General features: G+C 42.0%; 1 protein-coding gene across 1 annotated transcript in view; it reads left to right on the top strand.

Moving 5' to 3' along the window:
- The window catches only part of LAMA1 (laminin subunit alpha 1), a 170,965-nt gene that overhangs the window by 53,121 nt on the left and 99,917 nt on the right, over positions 1–17,927 (top strand). Inside the window, exons 4-10 of the mRNA XM_040432573.1 lie at positions 7,117–7,359; positions 10,315–10,494; positions 10,727–10,816; positions 13,536–13,653; positions 15,533–15,711; positions 16,221–16,320; positions 17,659–17,819. Of these exons, the coding sequence (XP_040288507.1) occupies positions 7,117–7,359; positions 10,315–10,494; positions 10,727–10,816; positions 13,536–13,653; positions 15,533–15,711; positions 16,221–16,320; positions 17,659–17,819 (1,071 nt within the window). The remainder of the gene's footprint in view (positions 1–7,116; positions 7,360–10,314; positions 10,495–10,726; positions 10,817–13,535; positions 13,654–15,532; positions 15,712–16,220; positions 16,321–17,658; positions 17,820–17,927) is intronic.

The raw sequence follows: 17,927 nt of genomic DNA, 5'->3' as shown, positions 1-17,927 counted from the left end.
CTTTCCTGGTATTGACTCGGTCCGTTCACGTCCTGTTGTCTGTCTGTCATCCCTGCACTTACTCCAAGTTAGGGATTGCCGTCCAGTTGTCCCCTGTCATTAGGACTCGCGAGGCAAGTAGGCAGGGCCAGGGGTAAGGGTGGAGCGCAGTGGTCACTTCCCTCCCCCCTGTGTGTGTGTGTGTACGCGACCGTTACAATTGTCTTTTGCTTAAACTGTTCTACCCATAGTTTATTCTTTACTTTTTCATTGAAATGTTTAACCAGAAAATGTCAAGTGAATTTCATTTATAGCTAATGCATAATATATTCTACATGGGAAATGAAATTGTCATGGCAGACTCCTTAGCGTTTCCTTAAACTTTCACTGTAGGATGAAGAAGCTTTCAGCGTTTGCTTTTACAAACTCATTTCGCAGGATTTAGTTTACTGTGGACGTAAGCAACTTAAGTGTTTTATGTCTTGAGTATAAAGAATGCTTATACTTCTCTGCTCATGCATGATTCATTTCGAAATGCTTATGACACCGGCCTAAGAGATTGAAACATGGAGGATTTCAGAGCTTTGTTCTGAGAAAATCAGCAAGCTTATGGCTCATCCATTACATTCAAAGGAGACATTTTTACTACAGTCGCCCAGTCTCCCATTATGTGCTTTCACAGACATTCCTTCAGACTGTCATCTCCTCGTTCACATGACGGTTTCTGCGGTGTCCACGGTTACTTTATGGGCTTTTATTCTCTTTGCTCGGCATTCTCAATTGAGATGTGCAAAGTCCTGGACATTCAGGATGAATGCACATTATTACCAAGTGGCAGAACACATTGCATTAGCCAGGGAGCATCAGTACTGGATGTTATAGACCCTTTAAAGGAACACTCATGCCAGAAATAGCTCCTATTTTACATTCACAAATACACCAGGGCGTTATCACCGCTAAATAAACATGGTTTAAGAGGGGATCTTAAAGGGAATATTCATCCTGTTCCCTTTCTCCTCCTGTTCTTGGTAAGAGCTATAAAGACCACTAAATCTAAAATATTAGTCAACTTACTATATCAGTAACCAGGTCCCTTCATAAATTGTAACCCAGTTTACTTGAATATTTTTTGTATTACATTCTAGGTATTTTGGATGTAAAAAAAAAACAAAAAACATTTTTTTCAGTTGGTCTTCTTTAAAAATGTTCAGCAGTTGTTCTTCTAGAGCTTTCAGTTTCTCTGCATTTGAAGATTTCTATTTCTCCTCATTAAAATCCTTCAGAGCCACTTTGACTGCTGGATCTGTAGCTCTTATCTTTAATTTCCTAACAGCTCATGAACACTCATATAAGTGAAATTATAGTCATTTTTATATGAATATGGCTAAAATGAGTGTATATGAGCTATCAGAAGTGAAGAGATAAGGGATACAGATGGAGGTGCCCGACAATGGATTCAGTGAGAAGAAAAAGCAACAGTCTGCAGATGCACTGAAACTGAAAGCTGTAGAGGAAAAACTGTTGAATTTTTTTTTTTTTAATAAAGACCAATTAGCCCAAAATAAGTAGAATGCAATAATAAAAAAAAATGCCACCAATTGCATTCATAGAATTAAAACTCATGGTGTATTTATAGAGCATCTGTCAGCAGATTTGTACCTATGACACTGGCTGACCTGTTACATGTGCTTGGCAGCTGAAGGCATCTGTGTTGGTCCCATGTTAATATGTGCCCGCACTGCTGAGAAAAATGAGGTTTTAATATATGCAAATGTCGCTCTAGGAGCAAAGGGGGTGTTGCCACTACTCCTAGAGGCTCAACTCTCTCTACAATGACTGCACCCTCTGCACTTAATTGACAGGGCCAGGCTTGATGATGTTTTCACTTCCTGTCCCTGTCAATCAAAGTGGAGAGGGAGCAGCAGTTGCAGAGTAAGCAGAGCAGTAATGCCCCCGTTACCCCTAGAGGCCCCTTTGCATGTATTAAAACTTCATTTTTCTCAGTGATACGGCAAATATGAACATGGGACCAACATAGAAGCCTTCGGCTGCGAAGGGCAAATGTAACAGGTCAGCCAGTTTCATAGGTACAAATCTGCTGACAGATGCCCTTTAATATGTTATAAGCGTCAAGTTAACGATTACTACTGTACATCTATATATCCTAATTTTTGGTGCCTATTGTACAAGTTTTCTTGCTAGTACTGTTATTTACATTAGGATATCTTGCCAATTAGCTGTATTAAACATTTTTATTTTCCACGTATGAACATTCATGTAATTTATATTTTCCCCCTAATACAATACAGCCTTCCTCTGGATCAACTTTGCAGGATAACAGGCTAAACTAGGCTACAAAAATGTTAATTTGAACCCTAGCTGGTAAAATTTACATTCTTATTGTTTTCCAAATATACAGTCAGGTCCATAAATATTGGGACACCGACACAATTCTAACATTTTTGGCTCTATACATCACCACAATGGATTTGAAATAAAACGAACAAGATGTGCTTTAACTGCAGACTGTCAGCTTTAATTTGAGGGTATTTACATCCAAATCAGGTGAACGGTGTAGAAATTACAACAGTTTGCATATGTGCCTCACACTTGTTAAGGAACCAAAAGTAATGGGACAATTGGCTTCTCAGCTGTTCCATGGCCAGGTGTGTGTTATTCCCTCATTATCCCAATTACAATGAGCAGATACAAGGTCCAGAGTTCATTTCAAGTGTGCTATTTACATTTGGAATCTGTTGCTAAAAGAGGTACTCCTGTAATAAAAGGGGTACTCCTGGCCACAAGCAACCTGTCCTACAATGTGAGCAGGAACGGTTGCCTCCACCTGCAGAGCATCCTATAGGTGAAGTGGCAGGCCTCACTAAACACTACACTGCTCTGCAATATATGGTAAAGATGTGATCCTGTCTGTGATGTGTCATCATGGCTGAGCAGCCTGACCTTAAAACTCACCAATATGTTGTATATGCAAGTGCCAGCATGTAGTGTTAAGTGAGGCTCCGTCCCCTCACCTCCTCAGACTACTTTCACATCTGCGTTTCTCCTTTCTGATATTGAGATCCATTATAGACTACCGAAAGAAAATGATTCCGTTTTGTCCCCATTCACTGTTTGGTTGCGTTCCCATACTGGACAGAAAACCGCCGCAAGCAGCGTTTTTCTGTCCGGCATGGGATGCGGAACAAGATGGATCCGCCATGACACACAATGTAAGTCAATGGTGCCGGATCCGTTTTCTCAGACACAGACTTACAATGGTTTTAGTGCCGGATCCGTCATGGCTATTTTAGAGATAATACAACCGGATCCGTTCATGATGGATGCAGACGGTTCTATTATTGTGACGGAAGCGTTTTTGATGAACCCTGCCGGATCCAGGTAAAAACGCAGATGTGAAAGTAGCCTTAGGCAGTTCTGCAAGTGGAGGCAACCAGCAACTGTATGAGAACTGCTATAATAAAATTATAACATCTTAGTAACGGTGGTTTGTGTCACTTTACGTAACCAGCAGTCATAGGGGGTCACTGAGATCTAGAGGAGTTAATATTGTTTAATGTATGACATGCCAGAATAAATAAATAAGCCAGTCCTCCCACCATTTTTATTCTCGCACAGTCATGCACAAATTCCTAACATTTTGGAACCAGTTACTGGTGGACATGTTTCATTTTAACCCATCTGATTTAATTCCATTAAATGTTTCTGAAGGTCTCTCGCTGTTCCCTGTGGCACTTAGGTTAATGTTTTAACATGGGCACATAGGACATAACGAAGCACTAGTGAATTAGCTCCAGTAGGAGAACTATTTCATATATGGCAAAAAAAAAAATCTGGAGAAGTGAATAAATATTGAGTAGATTTACTGTGATATGGTGAAGGGGAGTAATGCATTAGTTATACCTTCAAAAGTTTTAGGTCCCACTTCAGCTCTACTGCGGAGCACCCAGAAACCTCCCAATACATCCATTTGGGACACATTTGTACAAACCCCACCATGTTTAGATCTATGTCTTGTTACAATAGCACAAGAAAGGACAGTTAGGAGTTTTGGGAATGCCATGGAAAATCAGTCCATAATGTTGGTCCAAGACCAAATTAATTTGTCATAATTGGGATTTGTTAGGGTATTTAAGAGTGCAACCTGTGCAGAAAAAAATATGTATTACAAATGTCTTGTTATTTAATGCACAACGTATTACGTTAATTTGAAATAGCCTAGTTAGAATTTACTTGATCTTTAGCTCCCTCTTCTACAGAAATAGGAACTAGTATAATATTCTTAGTAAACTTCGAAAATGAATTGTGATGAAACACATGACTAATAAGAGAATAATTAAATAAATAATAAATAATAATAATAATATTTATTTATATAGTGCCACCATATTCAGTGTTTTGCTAAATTCTAGGGTTCATGTACAGAACAAAAATAACTGGCTAATATACAATTGAAACAAGAGCAAGAGCTTACAATCTATGAGGGGGATGACACATAAGGTAGTTGATTGTGATAAGTAGGATTCAAGCCATTATTGAACTGAAAGGAGTGGTGCCAGCTGATCTGCTTCGGGTTTGGGACTGGTAGAGGATCAAGTTCATGCCAGAGGAGTTGGTGGGGGAAAGGTTTAGTCGGAGAAAAGTCATTTTAGGTAGCTTGATAAGCCTGCCTGAAAAGATGTGTTTTTAAGGCACGTTTGAAGGTGGAGAAGTTGTGAATTGACCTGATATTCTGGGGCAGAGTATTCCAGAGAGTAGGTGCAGCTTAAGAAAAGTCTTGAAGATGGGAGTAAGAGGTACGAATAATGGAGAATTTTAATCTTAGGTCACTAACAGAACGGAGAGGTGTATGGAGGTGCAGCACTGTGGAGAGCTGAGGGTGAGAAATTTGAACTGTATTCTGTGGTGGATGGGCAACCAGTGAAGTGACTGGCACAGACTAGTGGCATCAGTGTAGGCGGTTGGATGGATAGATGAGCCTGGCTGCAGCATTTAGGACAGACTAAAGAGGGGAGAGTTTAGTGAGAGGGAGACCAATTAGTAATGCATTGTAGTTGTCAAGACGAGAATGAATCAGAGTAATAACAAGACATTTTGCTGTCTCCACCATAAGAAAAGGGCGGATTCTGGCGATATTCTTGAGGTGCAGACGACAAGAGCGTGCAAGTGATTGAATATGGTGAACGAAGGAAATATATCAAACGTGGCTCCAAGACAGCGGGCAGGTTGCACAGGAGTTATGATACTGCCGCAGACTGAAATTGAAATATCAAGTTTAGGTGGGTTAGTAGATGGGGGAAAGACAAAAAGTTTAGTTTTTTAGAGGTTCAGTTTTAGATACAGAGAGGACATGATGTTAAAGAGAATTACTGGTGTTTTGGAGAAAAGCAGGGGTGATGTCAGGGCATAAAGTGTATACTTGGGTGTCATCAGCATAGAGATGGTACCAAAAACCAAACCTACTGATAGTCTGTCCGATGGGGGCTGTGTAGAGAGAGAAGAGTAGAGGACCTAGTACTGAGCCCTGAGGAACGCAGACATCAAGAGGAAGAAGAAAAGAAGAGCCAGCTAATGATACACTAAAGGAGAGGCCAGATATATAGGAAGAGAACAAAGAGAGAGCAGTGTCCTTAAGGCCAATTGAGTGGAGCATGGCGAGGAGGAGTTTATGGTCTATGGTATTAAATGCTGCAGAGAGATCCAGAAGAATCAGTAGAGAATAATCACCATTTCTTTTTGCTGTCAGGAGATCGTTAGAAACTTTAGTAAAGGTAGTTTCTGTAGAGTGAAGAGGGCAAAAGGCAGATTGTAAGGGGTCAAGAAGGGAGTTTGCAAAGAGATAACTTATTAAGTGAGAGTAGACAAGTTTAGAGATGAAGGGGAAGTTAGAAACAGGTCGGTAGTTAGCAGCACGGGTCAGGTCAAGAGATGATTTTTTTTAGTAGACATGTTTTATCCTTTTTTATCTTGTATTCTTTATATTATACTTATCTCCAGTCAATGTGTGAACAAGTCCTTCTACTAACTGTACCTCTATAACCTGTCTCCTCCCGAAACCATCCCAAGCCGCCAGCAGTACCTGTGTGTAGCCAGCAGCGTGTTTCTGATTATGCCTTTCTCCCTGAAGGCAGATGCAGCAAAAGTACTGTTTCTCCACACATGCTTGAAGTCAAGGGGACAGCGGCCTCCTTGCTTCAAGTCACGGTAACCACGTCCCCTTCCCTGCCCCTTCGCTGTGACTGACAGCCGGCAGTTTGGCTGGCTTTGCCAAACTCTCTGCATAAGCGCTGTCAGTCACAGCGAAGGGGCAGGGAAGGGGGCGTGGTTACCGTGACTTGAAGCAAGGAGGCCGCTGCCCCCGTGACTTCAAGCATGTGTGGAGATGCGCGCCGGGCAGAGGATAAAACAATGTTTTCAGTACTTTTGCTGCATCTGCCTTCAGGAAGAAAGGCATCATCAGAAACATGCTGCTGGCTACACGCAGGTACTGCTGGCGGCTTGGGATGGTTTTGGGAGGTGACAGGTTCCCTTTAATTGGGTTGTCCCATGAATAATATTCAACATTTTTTTTCAAACTAGCACCTGGATCTACAGTATATACTTTTGTAATTGCATGTAATTAAAAATTTAGTACATCTACAGAATTAATCAATAAAAATTTTCTGTATTGCACCTCCTGCTGTTTGTTCTTTTCCTTATTTTTCTGTCCACCTTGCTGATGTGGACGCACATGCTCAGTTCCATCCTTCAACTTCCTCCAGCACTATATACTTTTGGAAGCTGTGATAGTTACAGTGGGAGAGCTGCAGCAGAAAGGACAGACCTCCTGAGAAAGGACACACACTCTGAACTGCCTGCCTGAAGCTATTCTACCAGGGCAATTGGAACAGTGAATGAGATCTCTGGATTCATGTAACATACAGCGCTGGTTATAGCTTTGTTATAATGAGGTTGTCATGCATTACAATATGTCTAATTTTCATTTTTACATTATTTTACTTTTACATTTTACATTAATCATGGGATAAACCCTAAAAGCGACATATGTTATGACTATATGTGTATTGCAATATAGCTGATATAGTGTACATACTGATAAAGTAAATCTGTTTTATTTAGGTCTTTCAAGTTGCATATGTAATCATCAAAGCTGCAAATTCTCCAAGACCTGGGAACTGGATTTTAGAGCGCTCCGTAGACGGTGTTGAATTTACACCCTGGCAATATTATGCAATTAGTGATACAGAGTGTCTGACCCGTTACAATGTGACGCCAAGACTTGGGCCACCAACATACAAGAGAGATGATGAAGTGATCTGTACATCATATTATTCTAGGCTTGTGCCTCTGGAGCATGGAGAGGTAGGTTTTAATATTTTTATCATGTTGTTCATTGTTTCTTTCCATAGATCCTAAAACTGAGAATATTGATTAAAAAAACTTTACAGATAACTTTTGTGTTAAAAAATTGTATCTCATGACAGCTAATTTTTTTTAAATATATTTTTGCAATTTTACAAATGACCAGTTTCTGAATACAGCTTCTCTTTAGGAAAGTAGCCTAGAAACAGGCCCAGACTGGCCCACAGGGGAGCAGGTAAATCCACTGGTGCCCCCTAGTATCCTACCCTCTGCACAAGTGGTGCATGGCACACTAGACTGACTGCACTACATATAGCTAGGCAGCACATAACCTTTCAACTAGCCTATGTTCAAATAAAAAATGGGTAGATTATTGGACAAACTACCCAGTTTCTTATTATAGATGCATCCGGTGGTTGAGATGACTTGTAGGTACATAGGCAGGCCAGCCAGTAGTGTCTTTCATCATGGACACACCTTCTTGAAGTTCATGCTGGAACCCCTATAGTCAATGATATTTAGGGTCTTGCTGCTGCCTGCTGCTGTGTGAGCAGATAATATTTGCATATAGATGTACGGGGGACCCAGAACAAATTTTGCTGGTGGGTCTAAGTCTGACGCTGCCTAGGAACCATGGCCACATTCATGTAGCAGCAGTTTGTGTAGCAGGCACTTTAGGTCTTATGCACACAGGGGTTATGGATGTTGTATGGATCTGTGACATGGTTCCCATAGCCTTTAAGGGCCCGCCCAATAACCCCATGTTTCTCCAAGTTTATATCAGGGCACACAGAGGTTTTCTTTTTTTGTCATGGATTCCAAATTAATCAATAAGAAAATTAACATGCTTAATACGGAGACATTTTCCCCTGTTAACATAGCTTGTAAGGGTGAAAATGGTTCCGGCTCTACAAAGGCACCATATGGTGGCACACAAAGTGCTTACAGGTCCATAACAGTAATCTGTAGGCACTCCATGTGATGCTGTATAGGGTCCATGCATGCACACAGCATTGTTATGAGTATGGTCCCATAAAAGTGTTATATGGTCATAGAAGGTTCCCTTTCTTAGAATGTCCTCTTTGAGCCAGCATAGAAAGCTCAAGTAGACTTCCATATATTACATGGACGACCATTCATCAGAATGGCTGCCATGTAATACTAAATTTCTCCTGCAGTAGACAAAACAGGGGAATGTCTTGTTAAATGTTGGTGTTCTTTACAATACCCAAAAGTGCATTAACATTTTGGCAAAAAATATTGAAGTAGGCCAACAAGAGGTGCCATAACTAAGAGCTTGCATTTCTAACATGTCTAGCAAGATGCACAAAATTTATTATACAGCATGAACCAACCTGATGTCTTGTGCATGTCTAGCTTTAAGCTGTCTAAATGGAAGAGAGTATTCATAAATTTGCCTACTGTGTTGAAAAGATCCTGCTGAGGGGAAAGCAGAACAGTAATTAAGGAGATAGTCATAGGGTCATGTGTAGGTGTTAATGTATCTTTATAAAATATGAAAGCTTGGCACCTGCACGGATGTCTCACAATAGTTCTTATAATAGGAACGTGCAAACTCATTTTCTGTTCAGAAAATGTACTGTTGGAGTTATCAAGGTTTGTAACAATCCTAATTACGTGTCATGGGTCTTGTTAAGTTTCTCTAATATGTTGCAGTCATTAAAATGCTAGAGTGGAGAAAACACTACAGAATGTATGAAAGTGATAAGTTAGAATGGTAAAAGGCCGTTATATTAAGGCCTCATGCACACGACCGTTTTTCGGGTCCGCATCCGAGCCGCAGTTTTTGCAGCTCGGGTGCGGACCCATTCACTCCAGTGGGGCCGCAAAAGATGCGGACAGCACTCCGTGTGCTGTCCGCATCCGTTGCTCCGTTCCGTGGCCCTGCAAAAAAAAAATAGAACATGTCTTTTTTTCTACAATGGGCCGCCCGTTCCGCAAATTGTGGAAGGCACACGGACGGTTTCCGTTTTTTGCAGATTCGTGGTTTGCGGACCGCAAAAACTTGAACGCTTGTGTGCATGAGGCATAACAAGAATGATTTTCTATGGGTCTGTTTTTCTCCAGAAATAGCACAACTCTTGTCTATGTGCTCTTTGCACTAGTTTCCTAAGGGCTCATGCACACGACCGTGCCGTTTTTTGCAGTCCGCAACTTGCGGATCCGCAAAAAATGGATGCCGCCCGTGTGCCTTCTGCAATTTGCGGAACAGAACAGGAGGCCCATTATAGAGATGCCTATTATTGTCCGCAAAACTGATTTTTCATTTTTGCGGGGTCACGAAACGGAGCAATGGATGCGGACAGCACACAGAGTGCTGTCCGCTTCTTTTGCGGACCCATTGAAATGAATGGTTCCGTATACGGAATCAAAATATGGTCCGTATACGGAACGCAAAATACTGTCGTGTGCATAAGCCCTAAGTCAGGCATTGTGAGTTCAAAGTGCAGTTCCAGATGCAGCCCATGGACAAAAGTGTCTCTCTATGAACAAAAAAGCTGAATGTTTTCTTAATTAGTGGACTTTAGACTAGTAGGCTCTGTGCTTTACACTGTCAGAGAACTGCTTTGAAGGCTGGATCTGTAGCCTTTATCTCTGAACTCCTGACAGCTCATAAAATACTCATTTAACTTATGGAACCAAGACTTTGGCTTAAATGAGTATTTATGTGCTGTCATGAGTTCAGAGATAAGGGTTACAGATCCAGCCATCAGAGCAGCTCCCTGACTGATTCATTGTGACATTGTGAAGCAGGGACCCTGCTTGTCTGCACATGCACTGAAACTAAGAGCTGTAGAAGAAAAATGGTTGACAGTTTTTAATAAAGACCAACTGAAATGATGATTTTAAACCAAAATGATTAGCATGTAATTATAAAATAAAAAATCTTATGTCCAAACTATAACCACCATGCTGTTTCCTCCATCTACTTAGATCCACACTTCATTAATTAATGGAAGACCAAGTTCTGATGATCCTTCTCCGACTTTATTGGATTTCACTTCTGCAAGATATATTCGTCTTCGTCTGCAACGTATTAGAACCCTAAATGCAGATCTTATGACCCTCAGCCATGGAAACTTGAAAGATGTGGATCTTATAGTAACCCGAAGAGTAAGCATGTTATCAAAAATTTTGTATGTTTGAATCACAATGTAAATGAGACCTGGAGTAAATGCCAAAACAGCTGTATTTAAAAAAGGAGAAAAAACGAAATAAGAAAATATAATGTGCCGTAAATAAAATATCATGCACAATTCAATAAAATACTTTTCAGGTCCTTTTTTCCAACTCTCCAGCTTTTCTTTATTTATTTTTATAACTTTTCCCTTATTTCACCTTTCAGTACTACTACAGTGTCAAAGATATTTCAGTTGGAGGAATGTGCATTTGTTATGGACATGCCCGTAGCTGTCCTTGGGATGAAGTTACCAAGGTAAGCTGTCGTTTCGAAATGTGATATTATTTAATATGTTAAAGGCTTGTCCCATGAAAAATATTCTACAGTTTTCAAACCAGCACCTGGATCTGAATACTTTTGTAATTGCATGTCACATTGCATAGCCACTGAGTTAGTTAATAAAATGTACCTGTATAGCACCATATTCTGTTTTGTTTCCTATTTCTTTGTCCTGTTCACTGAGAAGGACGCACATGCTCAGTTTCATCCTTCAACTGCCTCCTGAACTGTGATAGGGAGAGCCTTGACACGCCCCCTTTAGCTTTAGCAGAAAAGACACTCCCTCTGAGCTATCAGCTTGATATAAATCTAGCAGAGCAATGAATGTGGAGATCTCTGGATCCATGTGAGGTACAGGGCTGGTTCTAGCTTTGTTAAAAAGAGATTGCCATGTACTACAGTCCTGATCAAAAGTTTAAGACCACTTGAAAAATGGCAAAAAATCATATTTAGCATGGCTGGATCTTAACAAGGTTCCAAGTAGAGCTTCAACATGCAACAAGAAGAAATGGGAGTGAGACAAAACATTTTTTGACCATTAAATTTAATGAAAACAACGTATAAACTGAAACAGGCTGTTTTTCAGCTGATCAAAAGTTTAGGACCACACCTCCAAAATAACCCTAAACTCCCCAAAACAGAAATCCAACTTCCAAACATGAACTCAGTAATGAGTAGCTCCGCCGTTATTGTTTATCACTTCCAAAATTCGTTTCGGCATGCTTGATGCAAGCGTTTCCATGAGGTGAGTGGGAACATTTCTCCAAGTGGTGAAGACTGCCGCACGAAGGCCATCTACTGTCTGGAACTGTTGTCCATTCTTGTAAACTTCCCTTGCCATCCATCCCCAAAGTTTCTCAATTGGATTTAGATCAGGGGAACACGCAGGATGGGCCAAAAGAGTGATGTTATTCTCCTGGAAGAAGTCCCTTGTCCTGCGGGCATTGTGTACTGTAGCGTTGTCCTGTTGAAAAACCCAGTCGTTACCACACAGATGAGGGCCCTCAGTCATGAGGAATGCTCTCTGCAACATCTGGACATAGCCAGCGGCCGTTTGACGACCCTGCACTTCCTGAAGCTTCATTGTTCCACTGAAGGAAAAAGCACCCCAGACCATTATGGCGCCCCCTCCACTGTGGCGCGTAGAAAACATCTCAGGTGGGATCTGCTTGTCATGCCAGTAACGTTGGAAACCATCAGGACCATCAAGGTAAAAAAAATTGCAAAGTCCAAACGAGCAGTTCTGTGGCGTTCAAGGAGACGAGGTCTTTGAAGATGTTTTTTGTTTTTGAAGCCCTTTAGTCTCAGATGCCGTCTGATGGTTATGGGACTGCAGTCAGCACCAGTAAGGGCCTTAATTTGGGTCGAAGATCGTCCAGTGTCTTGACGGACAACCAATTGGATCCTCCGGCTCAGTGCTGGTAAAAAATTTTGGGGTCTTCCACTTGACTTTTTTGTTCCATAACCCTCAGGATCATTTAAGAAATTCCAAATGACTGTCTTACTGCGTCCCACCTCAGCAGCGATGGCGCGCTGTGAGAGATCCTGCTTATGCAGTTCAACAACCCGACCACGTTCAAAAAGGGAGAGTTTTTTTGCCTTTGTCATCACAACGTGTGACTACCTGACAGAAAATGACAATGAATCCAAATCTTTGCACAGATTTGGCCTTTTAAAGGCATGTGGTCCTAAACTTTTGATCAGCTGAAAAACAGCCTATTTCAGTTTAATCGTTATTTTCAATTAATTGAATGCTCAAAAAATGTTTTGTCTCACTCTCATTTCTTCTTGTTGCATGTTGAAGCTCTACTTGGAACCTTGTTAAAGATCCATACAATGTAAAATATGATTTTTTGCCATTTTTCAAGTGGTCTTAAACTTTTGATCAGGACTGTATATCAGACATGCTCAGCCTGTGGCCCTCCAGCTGTTGGAAAACTACAACTCTCATAATTCCCGGACAGCCTACAGCTATTAGCCTACAGAAGGGCATGGTGGGAGTTGTAGTTTTTCAACAGCTGGAGGGCCGCAGGTTGAGCATCCCTGTACTATATGATGGCTGATTTTAATTTTTTACATTAGTCATGTGATAACCCCTTTAAGGAAACCGAACTGTGAACCTCCTTGTTTATGTCACCTTTCGGCCAGGATTGCGTTGAATGCTGGCTTCTCTCCATTGTTATTTTATATGTTGCTCATGCACTGCCTTTGCGTTACGTTCCTTCTTTGGTCTTGTATGTATGCTTCTAGTACTGATGTTCACTGAAGTGAATGTAAGCAGTTCTGCAGTTGGGAGCGCTGTCCACTACAATGTTCACAGTGCTGCCGGTTTTGGAGCTGACTTATGGCGACAGAGCTACAAAGAACAGCTCAACAATGGGGGTGTGGGATGTCAGACCCCTGACAATCAACCAGCAATGGCCTATCCTCAGATTAGGCCATCACTTAAAAAGGCTGGACAGCCATTTTAAGGCTCTGTAAAGTGTACAGCCTGATTGTGGACCTGATGTGATGACATTGCCCGTCACGCCTGTTCACATTACATTCCTGTTACGTTCCTTCTTTGATGACATGAGAACGTTGTTTCAGTCTCAAAAGCATCAGCTAACAAAAACTAGATTTAATTCAACGTGTTAGGAATGTGGGTCAGTATATAAAAGCGGCTTGATTTCTAATTTGTCTTTTTTCCATGCAGAAACTCCAGTGTCAATGTGAGCGTAACACTTGTGGAGAGAGTTGTAATGAGTGCTGCCCTGGTTACCACCAGAATCCATGGCGACCTGGCACCATTTCCATTGGCAATAAATGTGAAAGTAAGTTGAATTTCTCTTCTACTGTAATCACAGATTTTCTTCTTTTTAAAGACTAAAGGAGAGAATTATCACCCAGGAAATTTTCGTAGGAGTCTGAATTATGATCATTTGCACCAAATGTTGCAATTTGTTTGATAAATTAGGTGCATCTAACACTTTTGTCTTGTCAAGTTACTCTGCTATCTACACCAACAGTTTATTGGAGTAAAGTTGGGACATTTTTTGCAACTTTTTAAGTTGATAAGTCTGGCTTAAAGAGAATCTGTCACCTGGAACATCACTGTTAATCCAAGCATGATGTCTTGTAGGGCTGGCTCAGCTGAATGTAAGGATACAATTTACTTCATTCTGGAGAAAAATACTTTTAAAGTGGTTTCTGAGAGTGACATATTAATGAGCTAACCTCAGGACAGGTTGCAAATTGGTGGGGGACCTAGCATGGATGCCAGACGATTAAATATTGTTGACTTATTCTAACGATACTTCATCAAAATTGCACTCCCAGAGAACTCTTTTAATCCATATTCAAATATGCAGTTAAGTGCACTGAAGGTAGACCCAAGCCACTATGTACATGATTGCTTCTCCTGCTTCCTTTGCCAGCTCCTCCTTCTTGATTGACACAGCTAGGCAAGATAACTATGCAGGAACCTGGCTCTATCATTCAAGGAGAGGGAGAGGCTGGCAGAGAAAGCAGGAGGGGCAAGGTTGCACAGAGTGGCTTGGGCCCGACCTCAGTGCACTTACCGTGATAAGATGCACCTGATGATAAGATGCGCCCCAGGTTTTAGAGGAGGAAAATAAATATTTTTCATCAGACCACACATCAGATCCTCATATCAGACCCCCATATCAGATGCTCAGATCAGACACCCAAATCAGGAACTCCGTTCAGACCTCCATGTCAAATTCCTATCCGACCTCCATGTCAGACCCCCATCAAAACTCCATGCCAGACCCCCATCAAAACTCCATGCCAGATCCCCATCAGACCTCCATGTCAGATCCCCATCCGAACTCCATGTCAGACCCCCATCAGACCTTAGATCAGACTTACATGCCAGAACCCTATGGGACCTCCACGTCAGATCCCCGTCAGACCTCAGATCAGACTTCCATGCCAGAATCCAATCAGACCTCAGATCACAGATAAAATAAAGAACTTCACTTACTGCTCCACCACTCCTCTCCAGGTCCGGCGATTGCTCCTCCAGTCGCACTCCCTTGTCTTCTCCGGCCCGTGCTGCACTGTCACCTGACTCCGTGCAGCGTCGGGTCATTGTACGTGCACTGTGTCCTGACACTGTACGCTGTCAGGACCTGCAGTGCAGCACGGGCCAAAGAAGAAGACAACGTAGGGTGAGTACCGTCTGCGCTCACAGCGCTTCACCCTCTCCCTGCACCTAATACATACTAGTGAGCGCTTCCATAAAGGAAGTGCTCACTAGTATTCTCTTTATAAGATGCACGGCCACTTTTGGGGGGAAAAAGTGTGCGAAAAATACGGTAACTGGTCATGGGAATATAGATTAAAGGAACTTTCACACCAGAGTGCAGCAACGGATCACTAAGTGAAAGGTATCATTACATTTAGCCAAACTAACCCTACAAGGCACTGAGCCTGGTTTCACATTGAATTTCCTGGTGACAGGCTCCCTTTAAATCAGCGCGACAGGCTTACCACACCCACCGTCCCATCCACTTTTCAAAACTGGAGTGAGTGGCGTGAAAATGCAAAATGTTGTAGAATTGTGGTGCACATAATCTGAAGCTAGAAGCTACAATTCAAGAGTGCAGGGCTTGATAAAGTCCTCCTATGTTTTTTAGCTATTCAATATTTGAAGCGTATACTGATGTTATATTTTATTCTTTTGTACAGAGTGCAACTGCCATCATAAAGCAGAAGACTGTTACTATGACCAGACCGTGGCTGATCGGAATATGAGCTTGAACATTCATGACCAATATAGCGGAGGAGGAGTTTGTATGAACTGTACTCAGTTTACAGCGGGAATTAATTGTGAAACATGTATTGAAGGCTACTTCAGACCACACAAGGTACCATCACTGCAACAACGGCCTTGCTGTACACCTAACCCCTGCTTGTAAATGCAAATATAAAATGAACCAGACATAGGCAGGGTCAAGAGGTTCAGGTATTGTACAGACCATCAACTAAAATGACGTTGTACATGCAGTCCTATCTGTGGGCAGCATAATATATAGCCGGTGCCAGCATCAGATTGTGTAAGGACCCCCCCCAAGCTGGAAATTAAGTCATAGACTTCTAGAAGGAATAATACAGGGATGACGCAAAATACCGTCACAGGAAAATATGCTCCAGAATTGTTATTACTTGGGGCATGCAAATAGTTACTAAAACAGACGTGTAAGGAGAATCATTTCAGCTAAAACTGATAGCGAGACCATCCAGTAATAGAGCGTCTTTGGGATGTGATGAAAAGGGAGACTTTAAGGGAGACATCCCCTTTGTGATGTAATGATGTAACTGTTGAGCGGAACCTCAGAATATTATTTATTACCATTATGTTGCTTTCCGTCAACAGGTCTCCCCTTACACAGATGATCCGTGCCGTCCTTGTGAATGCGATCCCTTTGGGTCTGTTAGTCCTGTTTGTGTGGTTGATGATAAGCATGCCCAGCCAGGTATGGCATTTACGCATCTTTCTCATGTTCTTATGCTGCAAACAACTAGAGAGACATTTATGATGTGATTTGCATGCACAATAGGGACGTAAAAAAGTCACCGATTTTGACGCATTCCATATTTGCGGATGCACTTAATCTATGAGAGGCATGCACCTCTGCATAAATTTGGCACACCCTCCACCAGCGCCAGTCTTGATAAATGTCCCTCCTAGTCTTTATCATATTTCATTGAGGGCCATTTGTCATTTGAAATCCACATGCTAACAAATTATCAAGCATTTATGTAAGGTTCAAAAAAGTGAAAAATTGCAGTCAGAAGTTGATTTATTTAGAGAGGCGGCCAATTCTAATATGACAGATGGAGCAGAGCTACAAGGAATTTTATGACCAAGTGATATGTGTCTTACCCTAGTGCAGGGATCAGCAACCTCCGGCACTGCAGCTGTTCAGAGACTACAACTCCCAGAGTGCTTCATTCACTTCTATGGGAGTTAAAAGAACAGCCAAGCATTTGCATGCTGGGAGCTGTAGTTTTACAGCAGCTGGAGTGCCGAAGGTCGCTGATCCCTGCCATTGACAGCAATGCTAGTAAATCCCTGGTGTATCTAAACTGCAGCTGCCGACAACTGGGGGGCCATATGCAAGGAGCAATGCCTTAGAGGATAAAGCTTAAAGGGATTCTGTCACCAGGTTTTGGCCTATAGAGATACGGACATGCACGGCTAGATCGGCGCTAGCATGTCCGCAATATACCTGTCCCATAGGGCTGTGTGGTTTCATTTTCTTAAAAAAAGGATTTTAGAGATATGTAAATTAGTCTTGTAGATGCCCAAGGGGCTATACGAACCTTCCTGGTGCCCAGCCACGCCCGCCTGTGAAGGAGCCCAGCACCGCCTATGTCCTCCGAATCTCCTCCTTTCATCACCTATAGATTGCCGTAATCTCGCGATGCGCGAGCTCGCTCATGCGCAGTGCCGGTATAGTGTTCCTTCCCTGTGCTGGCACCAGCCTGCGCAATCTATCGGTGATGAAAGGAGGAGATTCGGAGGACATAGGCGGTGCGTGGCTCCTTCACAGGCGGGCGTGGCTGGGCACCAGGAAGGTTCGTACAGACCTTTGGGCAGCTACAAGACTAATTTACATATCTCTAAAATCCTTTTTTAAAGAAAATAAAAGCACACAGCCCTATGGGACAGGTATATTGCGGACATGCTAGCGGCGATCTAGCTGTGCATGTCCGCAGCTCTATAGCCCAAAACTTGGTGACAGAATCCCTTTAATAAGTTAGTATTATGGCACAGTGCAATCATTATATATGTGTTTTGTATTATAAAGGTGTTCTTCCAGGACAGTGTCAGTGCAAACAGGGTTACACCGGCCCAAAATGTGATCAGTGCGACTATGGGTACAAGGGATACCCAAACTGTGTGCGTTGTAATTGCAGTCTAGTAGGAAGCGTGAATGATGACCCTTGTGCAGAACAGTGCATATGTAAGGTGAGTGCACATTATACAGCCCTGATGTTACAATGGCCAGTTTAATACTTTGGAATATCCTTTGTGTCGTACATACCATTTTTCACATCATTTCTTAAATAACGATGC

This window comes from Bufo bufo, chromosome 5 (assembly GCF_905171765.1).
Source record: "Bufo bufo chromosome 5, aBufBuf1.1, whole genome shotgun sequence".
NCBI lineage: Eukaryota > Metazoa > Chordata > Amphibia > Anura > Bufonidae > Bufo > Bufo bufo.
The sequence above is the reverse complement of the archived record's forward strand: the minus strand, read 5'-3'. Positions and strand labels throughout refer to the sequence as shown.